This window comes from Plecotus auritus (genome assembly GCF_963455305.1).
Source record: "Plecotus auritus genome assembly, chromosome: 7".
Classification (NCBI taxonomy): domain Eukaryota; kingdom Metazoa; phylum Chordata; class Mammalia; order Chiroptera; family Vespertilionidae; genus Plecotus; species Plecotus auritus.
The window spans coordinates 162,630,551-162,649,190 of record NC_137774.1 but is presented as its reverse complement, the minus strand read 5'-3'; the positions used below and the strand labels follow the sequence as shown (position 1 = coordinate 162,649,190).

The window sequence follows — 18,640 nt, the reverse complement described above, 5'->3', positions numbered from 1 at the left end:
GAACCAGTGTAGTTTTTACCTTATTTAGTTGGTAAGCCAGGAGGATGGTCCCTGTAGTATTGCCAGGGGAGCAGAGGGAAGAGGTTCTGCACCTGGACAGGTGTGCAGCCTTCGCTGTTCCCTCCAGGCTCTTGGGGAGGGAGGGGAGCAGGTGCAGAGTTGGGGAGCTGTCCCTGGGCAGACTCTTGCAAAACTGGCCTGCACATTCGGGGCTCCTGGGCTTGGGGTTCAGCCATACACACAGTCCCATTTCTCTCACTGCGGAGCCTGGCCCCCAGATCAGAAGTAGCCATTTATTTGATCAAGGACACACCTTCCATATCAGCACAATTTTCAGTTACTGGTACACACTGCCCTGTCATAGCACTGTCTTTCCCACGGCAGCTCGGAGGGTCTTGGCTGAAGAAAAGGAAATGCTGACTCCAGGGAGCATGAGCTCTGTATTCGCCAAAGCAAGGGGGTGGAAGAAAATGTCAAAAGCGTCTTACAGATGTTTATTTATAGCTTATCATTTTCAGGTGTCTATTTGGGGATATGTAATATGCTAGTACAATAGTATATCTAAAGCATAATTGACGGCATGTAGTAAAATTCTTTGGTGATGGGATTGTTGAGCAAAAGCATTTGAGGGGTATTGCTTTAGGGCAGTGGTTCTCAAAGTGTGGTTCCAGGACCCCTTTGCTCCTCAGGAACTGAGTTAAAGCTGTTTCCACTGGAGGTAAATGCAATAAGACCTCAGTTAATGTGGAGAGGTTCTGGGACTTTAAGCAAAACAATGTATAACAAAGCCAATTTTACCATCTGGTAATTGATATAAAAGAGTGAAGTTCCTAAGGCAGGCCATCAGTGTTGTAACCAAAAGATGTTGAACGAATTATGTTTTTCAAGGACCTGCTGTATAGTCTTCGCTTTTCTCACCCTCTTTCTTCCCACAGTGCAGAGTGACGTCTTCTCACGGCTGCGTGGCCTGTGACATCATGACAGAGCGGATGTGAGAATCCTGTCAGAGCCAGTCTCCCAATGGGAAACGGGCCAGCCTTCTTCCTGATTAGTTTTGAAAATACTGATATTTTAAATAGAAAGTATAATTGTTAATATGTAATGGGTATATCATCACCTTTAAAGAAATTAGTATTTTAAACTTTGTTCATTTTAATTGTAATGTGGTCCGTATCCCTATTAGGTATCTAAGTCTTATACAGATAGAATCCATAGAGGCGAGGAAGAGCCCACAAAACCAGAGCTCTTTGGATACTCAGCTTTAAGCGTGTCAGGGGGTCTGGAGACCAAAGCTTTGTGCCCTGCTTGCTGGCAGGCTGAGCGGGGAGGAGGCCTCGGCAAGGCAAGTCGGAGGCGGTGAAGGCCAGGGCCGGCCTCTGCCTTTTGCCTTGGCCCCATCCTCCCTAACGGCAGGAAGGTGGGTGCCTTTGGTCTCCACTCCTCCTCCTCCCTGTCTCTGCTCCAACCCACGCTAGTAGTATAGATGAGTTATTGTGTATTAAATAGGCTTTTGAGGGAACCCCTGAGACCCTAAGCATGATGTCTTTGGGGAGACCCATTCCTGAAATTGAGTCATGGAGGATTTACTAACAAGGTTTTGGAGCACAGGCCATTCGGAGGTCAGAGATGGTGTTTCTGCCCAGGTCCCAAGCAGTTCCTTTCTGGCAGTTGCTCGTGTGGAGTTTTAAATAGGAGGAACTATTAGGGGAACTCAGTTGAGATAGAAATAGAAGGGGAAACATCTGGGGTATCCTGTTCTTTCAGGGTCAGAGTTTCAGGGTGAAATGTGAGAATCTGGTGTATTGTTCTGTTAGCTCAGAGGTTAGAACTCCAAATTAATCTCAAACTAATCTCTTGCCCATTGACATGCTTGTTTTTGTTTTCTTCTTCAACTCATTTTGGTAAAATTTACCCAACGGTTGCCTCCTTAAATACCTAGACTCATCTGACAGCCATGCAGGCTCCAGGGAGGGTTTGGGAAAGCAACGTGGCCTCACCTCGTAAACTTGGAGGTGCATACACGCTGACCCAGACTGGGGAGGCCCTGGAAGTGTGCTCTGCGATACGTGGACAAGGCTGGTCATGGCAGCATCACTTATAATGAGCAAATGTCCGTTAGCAAGATTGCACGAACAGGTTTGTGGAAGAGCCATAGAACAGAGCATTAAATACCACTCAGCATGCACATCAATGTGTATTAACCATCCAACCAGGTACATCCAGAGAGAATGCATGTAGTATATTACATTCCTCTGAAGCTAAAGACAAATAAAGTAATATTGTGTATCAGTAGAGTCATAAATGGCGAAACTATAAAGAAAAGCAAGCAGCCCTAGCCAGTTTGGCTCAGTGGAAAGAGCGCTGGTCTGTGGACTGAAGGGTCCTGTCAAAGGCACATGCCCGGGTGCAGGCTCGATCCCTAGTAAGGGGCGTGCAGGAGGCAGCTGATCAATGATTCTCTCTCATCATTGATGTTTCTCTCTCTCCCTTTCTCTCTGAAATCAATAAAAATATATTAACAACAACAACAAAAGGAAGCAAATGGTTGTTCTGAAAGTCAGCCTGGGGGTATGTCTGGAGTTAGAAGTGGGTACCATCAGGGGGTGTGGAGAAGGCTGCTGGGTACTGGGAGTGTCCTGGCCCTGAAATAGGATGCTGGTTTCAGACATGCACATGTCATACACACACCGCTTCTTCGTGCAGATCAGCCGCGTTCCCTTCTAAGTCTCTTTTGCTTGGGCTGTCCTTTTATTAGCTGAGAAAATTAGAAAAATTGATTTAAAAGCCTTCTTATTTTACCATAAAGTGAATCATTGAATATTAAAGCCACCAGATCTCTTAGAAGTTATTTACTATAATAGCACCCACCTGTCCTCCTGTTGGAAGGTTTTGAGCTGGTGCCATTGCAGAGGGACTGATATCATGCTGTGAGCTTCTACAGGACCATCTGGGCTTGTTGTCACAGAAACGAAGAAGGAAGATAGTGTGTTTTTAAAAACTTATTTGTGAACGAGTCCTGCCTTCACCCAAGTGGGCTGAGGGTGTGGCAGCTGGGGACCCTGTATGTACAAAGGCCAGCATTTTTTAATTTTAATCCTCATTTGAGTTTATTTATTTTTATCTTTTAAAATATATTTTATTGATTTTTTTACAGAAAGGAAGGGAGAGGGATAGAGAGTTAGAAACATTGATGAAAGAGAAACATCGATCAGCTGCCTCCTGCACACCCCCCACCGGGGATGTGCCTGCAACCAAGGTACATGCTCTTGATCGGAATCGAACCTGGGACCCTCAGTCCGCAGGCCGACGCTCTATCCACTGAGCCAAACCGGTCAGGGCTCGAGTTTATTTTTTTCATTGCTTTTTTTTTAGAGAGAGTGTAAGGGGGAGGAGGGTAGAGACATTGAGACGCTGATGTGAGAGAGTCACATAGATTGGCTGCCTCCTGCAGGATCCCCCCACTGGGCTGGGGATCAAACCGGCAACCTAGGTGTGTGCCCTTGACCTGGAATGGAACCTGTGACCCTTTGGTGGGTGGGTCAACTCTCTAACTACTGACCAACACCGGCCAGGGCATAGCCCGCATCTTTTTGAACAGCACAAGTAGCTGTTCATTTCAGCGTGTACCACGTGTCTAGTTAGAGCAGGAAAATTCTGTTTGCTCTTGTTCTCTATAAAATGAGAGATGATCGTATATTAAAGACAGAGATCGAATGAGAGATGAGGATGGAGGACCGTGTGGTCTGTCTGTGCCTTCTGGCCTCGGGTCTGAGCCAGGTAGCGTCATAGAGGCCGAGTGTGACCTCCTCCTGGAGTTAGACTTCCTGGACACAGGGTACGTGCAGGTGGAGGGCCTGGCCCCGGAGCCAGCTGCCCTTTTCCCTCTGGGCAACAAACCAGCCCGGCCTGGCATCTCCACCAGATCCTGGGGTCAAGAGCAAGCTGCAGTCCTGGCTGGGAAAGCTGCCAGGAATATTGTAGCTGAGATCCCTTGCCCTATCCCTCAGGGCAGGAGGAGCGAATTCTTACACCAGCGGACAGGCTGCTGACAACGGAGAGATGTCAGGAAGGGAGCACTTCGGAGGTTATTAAAGGTTCTGTTGCCACCATTTTAGTGAGACGAGGTGGGATCTCTTCCAGAAAGACACATTCCCTTCAGGTGGCTTTTGGCTCCTCAGTGTCATTTCAAATCAATTGTATTCTGACCTGCCCCTTTCCATGGGTGGGAGCAGGCCAGCCATGCCTCGGTGCTCAGGTGTGGGTGGGTGCACTGGGCGAGTGTGGCACGGGGTGGGGACATACTGTGGGGACTCTCAGGCAGACGAGTGTTCTGATTTCTGAAGAGAAATCTTTGGTTCCTTAAATTATTTATAGTCAGTCCCAGGAGAAGGAAGTTGCCAAGGTTAATCTGCCATGACTGTGCTGATTTTTAAAAGTATTTTTTGTGCCCTTTGACAATGACTACATGTCTTAGTTATATTCTTTTTTTTTTTCCGAGTCAAAATGCATCTCCTTAATAGAATGCAGTAATTGCAGGTAAATGGGCAAAGTTTCCCCACATTCCTCTATTAAAGCCCTTATCAAATGCATGCATCTGAGAATAAGCTGCTTCTTCAGATGGCAGCGGCAATAATCCTCGTGTTCTAGGCACTGTTTATTAGTCAGTTCTGAGAGGTGAGGTTATTGGGATCCCATTTCACAGATGAGGAAACCAAGGTGCTGGGAGCTTCAGCACCCACCCATGGTTTCCCGCCCGGGAGGGCCCGGCCCTGGCTCTGCACAGACACCCTTGGACCTGGATGGAGAGTTTTGATTTGCGTTGGGGCACTAGGGCTTGCAGGTGGAGTCTGTATAAGGTAGTGCTGGTGGAAGTGAGGTGTGCATTCCGGTCCCCACCTCTTGTGTCTGTGCCCTGTCTCCCTGGAAGGAGGTTGTCTGTAACTGGGTCATCTCCTGCATGTCCGAAGCACCTGGGTGACAGGTGAATTTAGGTCTGTGTTCAGGCACTTCAGAGGTCCTGCAGGTGGGGGAGCTGGAGAATGAGTCCCCATACCTTATTTTACATGTTTATATTCCAATGCATTTGTGCTTCTATACTGAGCTAATGCTGGGAGGGGTGTTCCCTGGGATTCCTAGTAGATAAGATACTGATGTAGCAATTAGGGGATTGGAAAAAGGGAAACAGATTCCCCATCATCCAAAGAATACATCCTTGGGTCTCAGGCACTCTGTGTGGGCGCTGCAGGGCAAGTCTGCAGAAGTCAACCCGTGGAGAGTGTGATCTCGCCTTCCTGCCCCTCTCCCTTCCTCCTCCCGGGGTTATTTATTGCAGGGGCCCCAGAGCAAGCAGGAGGCCTTGTGTCCTCAGCACAGGCCCAGGTGACACTGTCACCCCAGCCCTGGCATCAGCAGTGTTCCAGCTGGGATGGTGCCTTTTGTGGGCACACAGTTGGAGCTGCTTCACCTGCTGTGAGGGCACAGCCTTGCCTGAGCACTTGTGGCATGTTCCCCTGAGCCCCTGCTGGCCTCTGCTCCTTAAACTCCCGCTTTGACCTTGAGTTAAGGGAGGAGATGCTGAGGGCTGGGCTGGTAATCTCCTCAAGGTGAGCAGGTCCCCAGCAGTGACTTCCTTCCCAGCTAGCTTCCCTGCCCTCTCCCAGAGGGTTCCCGCCCTCCAGGGCACTTCTGTCCTCTTTACCTTGTGAATTTGCATATTTTTCTGTTCATCAGTGAATATGCATAACGATACCAAGTATGTGATGAGGCAGTTCACATTAAATACATTTTTATGTCAAAACTTGTTTTCCCATTAGTATATCTAAGTTATTTGGCTTAATAAATACCTTTATAACCAGAATTTAAAAATCTACTTCTCTGTGTGTGCAGAAGGGAATGTGAGGTGAGATGAGAGGTAGAGAGAATGGAAATGAATTTCTTTTTGTTTTTCACATTAGCAGATGCATTACTTTTCTCAACCCTTTTTGTAGTTTCTTAAATTTCTTATTAGGAATTCAATAGGAAGGTAAGTGATACAGCCCTTTTTACTAGAATTTTTTCCCCCTGCAGGAAATGAGGGTAAAGCAGGACACCAGTAACCCGAGTTAGAAGGAACAAAGGAAGTTGCTTTAACCTTAACTGCCAGCCACGGAGTCCTAAAGGCTGAGGTTGCCCTCATTGGTATAATCTTAAACCAGGTCACGTTACCTGCGGCCGAAGGCGGGCTGGCCCTTCTCCCAGCAGCACGGCCTCAGAGCGTGTTATGCCAAACAGAGGATCTGGAAGAGAACTTCAGAGGTAACTGTACGTCGCCCTCGGAATTCAGCCCAAAACAAACCAGTTACGAAGCACCACTTTGTGTTGGGGCGCCGGGGGCGGGTGGGGGGCGGGGGGTGGTTCCTTACTAGGGTTGGCAGAATTGCTCCTCTGAGGATCTGAGTCCTGTTCCAGGTTCTATCTCCTGTGGGTCAGCACACACCTGAAGGACAGCACTGAGCTTGCTCCTGCTCGTGTCCCCAGGCATCGGATGTATCACAGTGTATTTCAGATGTATTCCTGGTATATCAGAAAGCCAGGGAGAAAACTGTCAAAGCAAAGTAGGTTAGCTGAACAACTTAGGCGGAGCAGCTATATGTACGCTCTCAAGTGGGTTTCTAATGATTAAAACATCACAGTGTTAATCTTTGAACATATTATTTATATTATTATTCACTTCTGTGCTTTGTGACTTTAACCTCTACAGCAAGGGTTTTTAGCCCTTTCAAAATGGTCTGCAACACCCTTTTCTATGTCAAGGACTTAGCTTTAGTGCCATTGAGTGATACAAAATTGCAATGCAAAGGTAACAATTTTTTTTCATTCTCACCAAGGAGATGTTTTTATTTTTGACAGAGAGAGAGAGAGAGAGAGAGAGAGAGAGAGACAGAGAGACAGAGAGACAGAGAGAGAGACAGAGACTCCTTTCTCCAGGAGCTCAACTTTTGGGGGAGGATACTGATGTGTATTTAGGTAATTACTGTGCTGTGGGATAAGGATTTGGGGTGCCTAGGGAGTAGGGATGAGGGATCTGATCCAGCAGTGGGAGTGTCACAGAAGGGGTGGGTCTTGTCAGACTTTCAGGAGGAGCTGTGAAAGTGAAGAGTGTGTGTGTGTGTGTGTGTGTGTGTACACATGCATGTTGGGAGGTTAGGGTGTGTGTATTAGTGTGCACCTATGCAAGTTGGGAGGTGAGGGTGTGTATTAGTGTGCACACATGCATGTTGGGAGGTGAGGGTGTGTGGGTGTTAGTGTGCACACATGCATGTTGGGAGGTGAGGGTGTGTATTAGTGTGCACACATGCATGTTGGGAGGTGAGGGTGTGTGTGTGTTAGTGTGCATACATGCATGTTGGGAGGTGAGGGTGTGTGTGTTAGTGTGCACATATGCAAGTTTGGAGGTGAGGGTGTGTGTGTGTGTTAGTGTGCATACATGCATGTTGGTAGGTGAGGGTGTGTGTGTTAGTGTGCACACATGCATGTTGGGAGGTGAGGGTGTGTTAGTGTGCACACATGCATGTTGGGAGGTGAGGGTGTGTGTGTGTTAGTGTGCACATATGCAAGTTTGGAGGTGAGGGTGTGTGTGTGTGTTAGTGTGCATACATGCATATTGGTAGGTGAGGGTGTGTGTGTTAGTGTGCACACATGCATGTTGGGAGGTGAGGGTGTGTGGGTGTTAGTGTGCACACATGCATGTTGGGAGGTGAGGGTGTGTATTAGTGTGCACACATGCATGTTAGGAGGTGAGGGTGTGTGTGTGTTAGTGTGTGCACATGCATGTTGGGAGGTGAGGATGTGTGTGTGTTAGTGTGCACACATGTATGTTGGGAGGTGAGGGTGTGTTTTAGGGCTGTGGGAGAGCAGTGTGTATAAGTTCAGTGGTGAGCAAGGGCGTGTTACCTGCGGGTGATTGGAATTCCTGGTATGGGTGTGGGGAGAGGGTAATGAGAGGGAACTAGTGAGGACACAGACGTAAGCAGGGGTCAGTTCATGAGGGACTCTGTGCCATGTCAGGGAGATTGGGCTTTATTTGAAGAATGTTAGGGGCGTCAGATGATGGGAAGGTATGTTTAGGGGAGTAGCTAAATGGATCAGAGGAAGTTCTGAATGAGCATCCATTAGGAGATTGCTGGAGCAACCCACACAGGGGAGCTGCTGGCCAGAGGCAGGCAGACGTGGCTTGCCAGCTAAATCACAGAGTATACAGGGAGCAGCCACTCCTGGTTTGGCCATGGGGTGGATGGTGTGTAGGGCCAGGTGCTGCGCTGGGGCACACACAGTGGGGAGCGGGTTCGGGGACATGGGTGCACGCAGGGTTAGACACGCAGGTGGAGTTGACTATACCATAGGATGCAGGTGCCCCTTCTTCGTTACGTCTCTTTTTTCTGGTGATGACAGTCAAGACCCACCGTATCATCCCCGCCCCACAGGTTTTATGTCTTCTAGGACATATCCTCCTATTCTGATCCCTCTGGCCCTGGTTTTTCTATCCTAAGTACCAGTACCACAGAACTGACCATGCGCCTATGTTGCTTTCCCAAATAGCTGAGTTCAGCAAGGGCTCTAGGTTATATTTTATGTTCATGCCACCCGATGCAGGGCAAGTCCGTGTACATAGAGGCATTTTACTAGCACTAATTTATACTTCTGGTCTGTACTTGAAAACCTTTTTCTGCACTTATATAATAATGAAAAAGTATTTATCTAAAGGAAAGGAAGTATAATATAGCTTATTTTACAGGACATGACTGTGATCTGCATTAAATTACATGTGGACATTAGAATTTTTCTTTTCCTATTTGCTAGAGGACAAGAGTGCTAGCATGTATGAAATGTAATGTAATGATGAAACAAGGTTTCTTTTAGCAGGGAAGCTTGGTTGATTTGCTAGCAATCAGATCAGACAATATGGCTTTATTAGTTGTATCACTGTGGTTCATTTGATACAAATTTAGTTTCTAAACCGCTTTCCTGAGAAGCTGCTTCTTATGTAAAGCGAATCTTCTTTGGAATAGGTCAGCATCAGCACCATAAGTATGCGTGTGTGTGTGTGTGTGTGTGTGTGTGTGTGTGTGTGTGTGTGTGTGTGTGTAGTTTAGGATGGGGTGACTGGGGTCCCAGAGTACAGGCTGGATGAGCTTTCCCCAGAGGCACCTCCTGACAAGCTTCACTGTCCGATATTCTTTCTTTTGGCACCAGGCAAACACGAGGATTCATTTTCTCTTTGCTTAGCCCTGTGCTGGTCCCTGGGGAAGCAAAGAGGAAGGGCACATCTGGGCACTGATTTTTTCTTCATTTATGAGACTGTAAGAAGGTAGAATCCCCTTTTATAATACGACTTCTTTTTTGGCTATTGAACTATTCCCTTCCATTGGTTTGAGTTATGCTTTTTAATTAACTTTTAATACATAGTTAATGTAATTAAATCATTAAAAGTTAAAAATTCTACAGATTGTCTTAGTGTATGTTATAATTTAAGACTTTTTTTTGTTATAGTCTTTTTGGTTATTTTGGTTCGTCCTCTGTGTTTTGTGCTCAAGACATTAAAAACCAGAGCAATTTTAAGTTGAAATGACCTTAACTCCCTTGAATCAACCAAACTTATGTTGCTTTTTCTTCTTTAAAGTTATGATGTTATAGGCTATTGCTTCTCAAATTTTGTGAAGGAATAAATCAACCAGTCTGCCAGTTGTTAAACCATAAAGGTTCCAAGTAAAAATTATTATCTGCACTATGAAACTCCATTCATACTCCTATAGTGGTCTGTGAACTTGTGTATATTCTTGATCTAAGTACTTAATTCACTTTAGATGAATTTTATGAATATTGTGTATGTGTAGATTATAATTTATGTAAAAATAATATAAGTATTGCATTATATGTTTTAATTTCTTACATGTTAGTAAAAAAGACATTTAAACCATTTGATTTATAACCTTGTATCTGCCCCCTTAATTAAACATTTTCGTAGAGGATCCAGAATAGTTAAGTCAGTGCTTCCTTCCTACGCAACACTGGTCTAAATGCTTGCCCATCGAAAACCCCTGATAGCACAAACACTGCCGCCCGCACCGGGGCTCCCTGTGATCTGTGACTAATCCTGCAGGCACTGCAGAGAATGTTCCCTCCGGAGTCGGAACTGCAGACCGCCTGCCTGGAAGGGGTGACGTCACCTCCATGGGTGCCTGCGCATGCGCAGCGCCACTGATGCAGGGATTTATCACCCTGCTCTTTGTATTCAGGCGTGTGTGGCGCCTGCGTTTCCCCAGATAAACCAATGAGTGAAATTAAGTAATTTCCACCAAGACTTGATACTAATAGTAATCTTCCAGCTCACTATGTAATGTTCCTTTTTGTTGTTTTAAAATGCTGCTTTATTTAGAAACACACTTTTATTGCGAGAATCTGTGTTCTTAAAGGATAAGGTGGTTTTTGTTTTGTTTTGTTTTGTTTTTCAGTTTCTGTCACTTTCTATTTCCCCGTTTAGTAAATGCTACAGTACAGCTGACAGGGTCTCTGAAACGGATGAGGAGCACAGCTGGCCTTGTGGGTTGTCGTCTAAGGACAACCCCCAGTGCAGGAGGTGAGGCAGGCAGGCAGTTCAGAACAAGGGAGCGGTTCATTCGTTCAGTGCAAATGATCGGGAATCAACTATGGTTACCGCGGGTATCTGATTGTCAAACCTCAGAGGGAAGGCAAGGGTGGGGGGCGGGAGGTGTAGAAATCAACCATTGTACTTCATGCATACAAGCATAACCAGTGGACACAGACAACAGGGGGGTGAAGGCCTGGGCTGGGGGACAGGGGCAAGCTGGGAGAGGTCAATGTGGGGAAAAGGGGGCCATATATAATACTTTCAACAATAAAGATTTTAAAAATGAAAAATAAATAAAAATAAATTTAACCAATTAACCTGTGTTTTAGTTTAAGATTTTCTTTAAAAATTTGATTCATTTTTTAACTCATTTATTTCACCTTAATGTTTTTAACCACAATGTAAAAAAAAAAAACACCCACACTTTTAGAATAATGTGGTGCATAAAAGCTTCTACGCATTGTGAACATATTTCCATAGTACCTTTTTTTTCCTTCTTAAATAAAACAAATTGTGTGGGGGGTTGTTCCTTTTCTATTTGTCTTTTAAAAAAATCTAATACCACGGAAGTGACCAAGTGAGTGAGTATTCTGGTCAGCAATGACTCGCTTCATAAGGTATTTGTTAACAATAATAATACAGCACTTCCTTGCAGAGCCTCAGGTTAAAAACAAGAAGTTGATTTGACCAGTGAGGTATTAGATAGTTGAAGTTTCAGACCATTGATTCGGCTAAAAGATTTTCCGTTGTTGAATGATAATTTGTGGAATATTTCCTCCTAGGGCGGAGAGGTTAATTTTCTTTCTTATAAATCATACTATAGGAGTGGCCATCTGAGCAACACTAAGTTTATATTTCACAATCTAAAATAGAAAGTGCTGAGGAGCATTGGGTGCTTGAATGGGGGTTCAGGGGTGAGAAGCTGGGGAATTATGTTTATTTGTTCATTCATTCATTCACCCATCCATGTTCATTGATCATGCTGTGCCTGGCCCTATCCTGGTGTCTGGGATGCAGCAGGGAACAAAGCAGCCATCCTCTGGCTAGCAGGTGGATTTAAGGGAGATATGAGTAATTTATGAGCAGGAGTTTAGAATGTATCTCAGATTGACATGCTGCTGAACCTAACAGCAGTTTAAAAGTTGGTAACAGTCACTTGGCAAGTTATACCATGCTGAACCTTGGAGTTACAATTTTTTTAAAGAGTATGTTAAAACCTCTAAATATTCAAATTCATTTGTTTTAGGAAGAGGGGTTATTTGTATTGACTTGAAACTGGAAAGAGGAAAGAAAATTGTCAAGCGCTACCTGCACATTTATAGTAACACTGATAAAATTTGATTTTTAACCCAAACCCTTTTCCCCCAATGGTATTCAGCAACTGTTAAACCTCAGGATCTGAGAGTAATGCCATATGTTATCATGTGAGCATTCTGATCAGATTCCTCGTAGACTTGGATTGAAAGAGCACTTGTTGCGTGGTTCAGGGCATCCCCAGGAAACATCTCTGCCTCAGCGGATGATCCTGGGCTGACTGCAGTCTGGGTGGTGTTCTGTCTCCTGGAGCTAGCATTTCATGAAAACTCACATGGGCTTCTCTGTTTGAGGTAGCAAAGTGTACTTTAAATTGTGACAAGGACCATCCCTCTTTCTGTGCACATCAGTGTAAGCTCTGTGCATTTGAAAAAAGGTATATGCAGTAATTCACGAGATGAGTACAACTAAGTGCCCTCTGACTTTGCCCATTTAACCTCTTTCGAGTTGCTTTTCTTTTTCTGCCCTATCTCTTTTAGTTTTTTGTTTGTTTGTTTGTTTGTTTTTACCAAAATTATCTTTGTGGTACCCCCTTCTACCTATTATTAGCATTTTCAAACTCCCTTGGTGACACTTAGAAGTAAAACTGCTGCTGACTCCTGGTCTGTGGCCCAAAGATGTGGTCCGTGATCTCAGAAGTACCGCTCCAGGTGGCATGTGCTGTTCCTTTCCCTCTTCCTGTGTGTGGGAGGAGAGGTGTGTGCTTCCCGGGATAGTCACTGAGTGTAGCCCTTTGTTCCTGAAGTTTAGGAACCACAGCAAGGTCCTGTAATGCATGAGGAAAGAAGACAGTAGGAGTTGTCTGTGGTGTAATCTAGAATCAGTGGAATGGCACAGAAGCCATTTCTTTGTAATTTGTTTTTATAGTCACATACTCTGTTTTCATAAATGGCTCCTCAGGGCATGGTACAGAATCTGTTTTTTATCTAAGGATATTTCATGGCTGAATTCCTCCTGCTTCTAATTGAAAGTTACGTGATGTACTTAATCTGGCTTTAATATGTATACACACTTTCTCAGTCTTTTGCTTCTTGGATGTGTTTTTACAAATGGAAACAAGATAAAAAAATAATGCTTTAGGTGACCACCATAATAGCCACACACTCAATTTTTTTGTGTGGTTGGTTTTATATTTCTGCTCCCCACACCCCCTCTTATTTTCTTCTCTGTTTAAAAAGTTTTAATTGACAGTTTTAATAAAATTAACGTCTCTTTTCCTGTGACACGTTCAACAAAAACATAGTGCTAAAACTGTTTCGAATTTGTGTTCTTGTCTGTGTTTGGACATGGATATATATCACAATGCAAGTATAACACATTCCATCACCAGTTCAGCCATCGATTCTGTGCCGTTCCTCCTCTAGAAAGACTGAGTTTTATTTAGAGGAGAAATTCAGGAACTGTGATGGGCTAATGGAACTGCAGTTTTAAGAAACTGAAGCTACATGGGAATGAGCTTGTGGCTTATAGTAGGGCATAGGAAGTTGAGATTTTCATTGTTAAATTTTATTTTCTTCACCTTCTTTTTACATCAATATGATATTATTCTTCCCGTGGGGTGGCCTGAAACATGGCAGCGCTAACTTCCATCATTCACTCCATCAAGGGTATGATACGTAGGTGTGGTTCAGAGTCAGCAGGGATTGTTAGCAATGCTTTGCAAGTATTAGAAGTCCCACAGTCCTCTTTTGAGGCACCAGCACTGGGATTAGGACATTCTCTTTGTGGAGGGTTGTGTGAGAGGGAGCCAGATCCACACGTGGGGCTCCTGTTTCTGGACTGTGGGAGTCCGGGACTGCAGTTTGTGGTGGCACCTCCCGAGGGCTTTGCTGTGTCCTGGCCAGGGCATGTGTGGGCATGGGCTCCGTGGGAATGGTAGCACTAGAAGGGGCATCCTTTTCAAATCCCCGTAGATTGGGATCTATAGCTAAGGCTCAATTCTTTCTAGTATTTCTATGATTTGGTCTGCTTCCACATTTGCCCCGGCATCCTAGCATTCTGTGCTGCTTATGGAACGTGTCATCCTGTGCCTTGTTCTGTGAGTATATATAAACCTGGCTCCTTGAGGCCTGAGGTGGTGCCTAATTTCTCATTGCATTTGCCCTCCTTCCACCTGGGTCCATCTCAAATGGAATCGGATGTAATCAATCTTGCAGACACGTTCAGTGAATTACCCAATGACTGGCAATGAATTGCTGCGACTAGATTGCATCCATTCAAGAGTTTTGAAGGAATCTTAAGGATGAAATTGCAGAATTCTTGGCTCTTGTTTTGCATTTTATAAATAGTCACTGTTTTACAAGCTTGGTAGGTTGCCAGCACCAAGCGTGGTATGTTGGAAAGCAAAATGGCCTGGTGATCTGGAGGTCCCAGTTGTGTCGAGCCTTTACTTGAGTACACTAAGCCTCCTGGACCCCAGGGTCCTCATCAAGATTTGTTTGTGGCCTTCTTTGTGCAAAGTCTCTGGTAATTCTCAGTGTCATTGTTAATCCTGTTAAACTGGGTTGTCAGTATATACATCCTATGGACAGGAAAGATTTACTCTAAAAAAAATCAAACCACACCATTAATTTAGTCATTCTTGGCTCCTATGAATGGTAATGCTGTAGGGACTGGACTTGGTTATATTCCCCCCAAAGGTGCTGCTTTTGTTGTTTGCTTACTTGCATTAGCAGCCTACTAATTTGGCGGGACTCAAGCTACAATCTCTGTAGTGGGCACCAACTCGAACCTTGGTGAGATCTTTCCTCTTTAGCATAGAGTTTAGGCTTGGAGCTTGCCTGGCACATGCTCGGGGGACAGCCAGAGATCTGAGCCAAGTTTATGCTCTGAATTTGGGGCTCCCCTTTCTCCTTTCCATAACTTCTCCTCTCACTTTCAGCTGCTGAGACCACCCTGAGCTGGATCCTAATTCTTGTTTTAGCGGCTCCATTTGGCTTAGATGGGGCCCTGTCCTCTGGCTAAAAGCCCTGGTAGGGGAGGCGCACCCAATGTCATTTCCTTTTCCCAAGAGTCTCTCCCTGCTTTTGGCCACTCTCCAGTGCCTCGAAATAGTTGTGTTTTGTAGATTTATGGCAGGTCTGGTCCAATCGGAGCCCCTCAAACAGACCTGAAGTGGAAGCAGCTCCGTTTGTTTACTTTCTAATTCCAGGTTTCCTTGTTGGCAGTGGTTGTGTTACCAAAGCTTACATTTTGACTGCTTTTCTTGTACTATTTTGGCAAAAACGTACAGGAAAATAGGGATGGGGCAGCAGTCTTTTATTTTTTTTCTAGAGACTTCTCTGCCAATCACCATAGTTGCTAGTTTTGATGAACCCAGATGGCCTCTGTTAGAGACCTCCAAGAGAAATACCCGGAGGCGTTATTATGAGTATGAGCATTTTGACCTCAAACTTCCATGTGGGCATTCACCCTGGGGAGCTGGACTGGACATGTTTGGGCCGCAAGAATTCCTTCTGCTTAGATGGATGTTGGCTTGGCCCAACTTGCCTGCCGCATGCTTCTCCTCCACAAGATTTCCACTTGGCCGTCTAAGAGACAGGGGTGTGGGAGAGCTGGTTTGCACTGAGAAAAGGGCCTTGGCCACCCTCTGAAGCCGGTGGCACTGGGCCATCTTACCCCATGAGCCGGTGACATTCCTCCAGGGGAGCATGACCCAGAAAGCCAGGGAGGGCAGAGCCCACAGGGAGCTGAGGCCAGTCCCCAGCTATTTATAATCCCTTCTCTCCTCCCTGCCACTGTTTGTGACTCAAGTCTGATAGATGAGGCATTGGGCTCCCCCTAGAGGATTTAGTGTGCCCAAACAGCAGTTTTTTAGAAAACCGTGTAGCCGTGTTATTTGCCAGTATTTACGTGAATCTACAAGATTAAAATGAAGATTTTTGAAATGTTGTGGACTGATTTTTGGGACCGGATTTTCGTGGTTAGTAATGGCTGAGAGCCTGCTTGGTACATTTGCCTCTGCATCTGTGGGCAAATTATTGCTTGGCATTAAAATAGAAGCTAACTCTGTGATCAGAGACTTTCCCTCACAGAATTCAAGTGTTTTTGAATGATGATATTTCTAGAGTTGATTTAATGGTGTAAAGAAAGCTGGCATTGGATAGAATGGTTAAAAAATTAAATGTCACTCAAGCAACCTAGTAATTTTATTTTCTTCTTCTTCATTTCAGGGTTTCGAAAAAACGATGAGATGAAAGCTATGGATGTCCTGCCAATTTTAAAGGAAAAAGTTGCATACCTTTCAGGTAAAGTTTAACTTTATCATCTGCTTTATTGGTTCTCTGACTGTTTCTGACACAGTATCAGACAAAGCCTGAAACACTGAACTAGCTCACCTGCCACACCCCCAGGAGCATTTGTATTTCAGTAGATGTTTAGGTGCTTTATTCTTGTAGCATTTTCCTGAGATATTAGTGCCCAAACATCTTCTTCCTCTGGCAGGCACATCATAAGTCAGATAACACTGGTGATTGACATGTTTGTGTCTGTCATTCCACAAACATTTGGCTCTTTTGCCCCGATCAACTAGGTAAAACAACTGATTCTTTAAAAAAGTTTGTCATCTCCGCAAAAGTGGTGGGAATGTGACCATATATGGACGTGTCCTGATTTTTCTTACCTTGGTTTCTTGTACTTTGTGGCGGTGAGGATGCCCATGTATTTATCCATGGCCGCTCTCCCCTTGGCCTCTGGTCCTGGAGTTTCTAGAACCCTTGTCGTGGACCATGAAAGCTCCGGTGGTCTTTACCAGCGGGGTCCTCCATTTGCCTGTAGAACTGTAAAGCCGTCTGTGGGGCTCCTGACCCTCCTGTAGTGTGGTGACAGTCTGCAACAGTCCTCCAGGCTTTGGGGCTTTTGACTGCCCTCCCCTCTGCACATAGAGGATCAGCTTTAGGGCTTTTTCAGCCATTGGGTATTCCATCTTTTGGCACCAGTTTACTTGTTACAAAACAAAGGTTTGCAAGATTTTTCTGCTCTGTTTACGAGGAGGTGAATCTGTAGATGGTCACAGGTATTTAGACAGTCTTCCTAGATAATGTTTCCCTCAATAACAGTTCATCTTTCTCAAACAGGCATGCCATGCTGACCGGATGTCTTCTCTCGAACACATTTTACTTTGAATTTATAACCTTGCTAGCTGCTTTTACATAGTTTGTGTGTCCTTTTGGCCCATGGGAATGGTATATATTTAGGATGCAGCCTCCTGTGGTATTTTTGTTACTCTTTTTACCTTGCTCTCTGTCGAACAGTATTTCTTAGCCCCTATCAGACACTGTTGGATGGTGTCATTGAAGTGCATCTATTGCATAATGCATTTGGAAGGTAAACAGAAGATTATATGAAGTTCATGAAAACAAGAAGGTGCTTTAAATTTAGATCGATGGGAACACCTGGTTAAAGAATGAAGTCAAAGAACTCTTGGCTCGTAATCCACTGTTAAAAGTAGCCTTTGCTGTTTTCTAATCAGTTACTGACAAACTGCATAGTATGGGCGCAGGCCACTATTGTGAGCTCCTGACTTTGTAGTTTACAGATGGGTTTTAAAGTTAACAAAACAAAAAGACTCTACTTATAAATATAAGAGGCATTCGTAAGAAGGGCTTAAAGAAACCTGATCCCGAATGCTCATCAGTTTTTATCTTGAAGTTTGGATCTGCGATGAGAGTACCTGTTCCAGTTTTGTGGAGTTCTGCGCTTCATGGAAAGGCAAGGGGGTATCTCCCATCCTTCTCGTATGTTCTTGTTAGCATCTAGTATAGCCTGAGTCCAGTGGCTGACTAGAGGGCCAGCTGCCGTCAGCGGCCTTTCCAGGACTCTTGAGTCCTAGAGTGTTCATTAGAAAGAGTCTGTAAGCCAGTGTCTGGATCTCAGGACTAGGCAGGAGGAGCCGCGCCTGAGAAGGTGCGGGGCTGGTGAGCTGTTGGCCTTGGCTGCTTCTGGGACAGGGGCCCAGTAGACACCCTTTTAACAAAGGTTGTTACCTAGTAGACTTACAGATTGTAGCCATAATTTCTCATTTACAAACCACATCTTCTCAGAGCTTTTCACGGTCATGAGGTAGACTGTTCGTCGGGGTCGGGGGGAGAATAGTTTTCAATGGTGTCCTAATCCAGAAATTCAAATAAGGGCCACACAGAGCAGAATCCAGTTGGCTCATTGGCATTTACATTGTACTTCTCACAGTAAGTATGCCTTCCAAGAGCAGTTCATTCTCATTGGATGAAAGGTGAGTTCTTAATTTATTTAAAGATAAAGGGGCAACTCTGCCCCGGGTTGCTCAGTTGGTTAAAGCGTCATCCCAAACACCAAAAGGTTGCAGGTTCAATTACCGGTGGGGGAACATACCTAGTTGTGGGTTTGATATCTGGTCGGGGCACCTATGGAAGGCAATCAGTTGATGTTTCTCACATCGATATTTCTCTCTCTCCCTCTCTCCCTTCCTCTCTCTCTAAAATCAATAAAAACGTATCTTCCAGTGAGGATCTTAAAAAAGGCAATTCTGAGTCTAGCTGTTTCTGGTCATTCTGGGCCATTAAGCTCAAGAGACCAAGAAGGAAATGAGCCATCAATGGGTTTAAGGAAATAATTGTCACGCAGACATTTGTAGCTATAATGTGGAACCTTCTCAGCCTTCTCTTTAATATTAAAACAGACCCCATTTCATTTAGTATCGTGTTTCCTACAGGAGTGTTCAGG

The 18,640-nt window shown here is 44.9% G+C and overlaps 1 protein-coding gene across 5 annotated transcripts in view; it reads left to right on the top strand.

Annotated features, from left to right (window-relative positions):
* TRIO (trio Rho guanine nucleotide exchange factor) overlaps positions 1–18,640 on the top strand; it is a gene marked incomplete at its 5' end in the record, with an annotated part of 311,845 nt that overhangs the window by 88,129 nt on the left and 205,076 nt on the right. For all 5 annotated transcript variants that reach the window (XR_013961230.1, XM_080680654.1, XM_080680655.1 and 2 more), the window contains one exon: positions 16,114–16,188. Coding sequence is in view for 4 of the 5 variants with exons in the window: in XM_080680654.1 (XP_080536780.1) it covers positions 16,114–16,188 (75 nt within the window). The remainder of the gene's footprint in view (positions 1–16,113; positions 16,189–18,640) is intronic.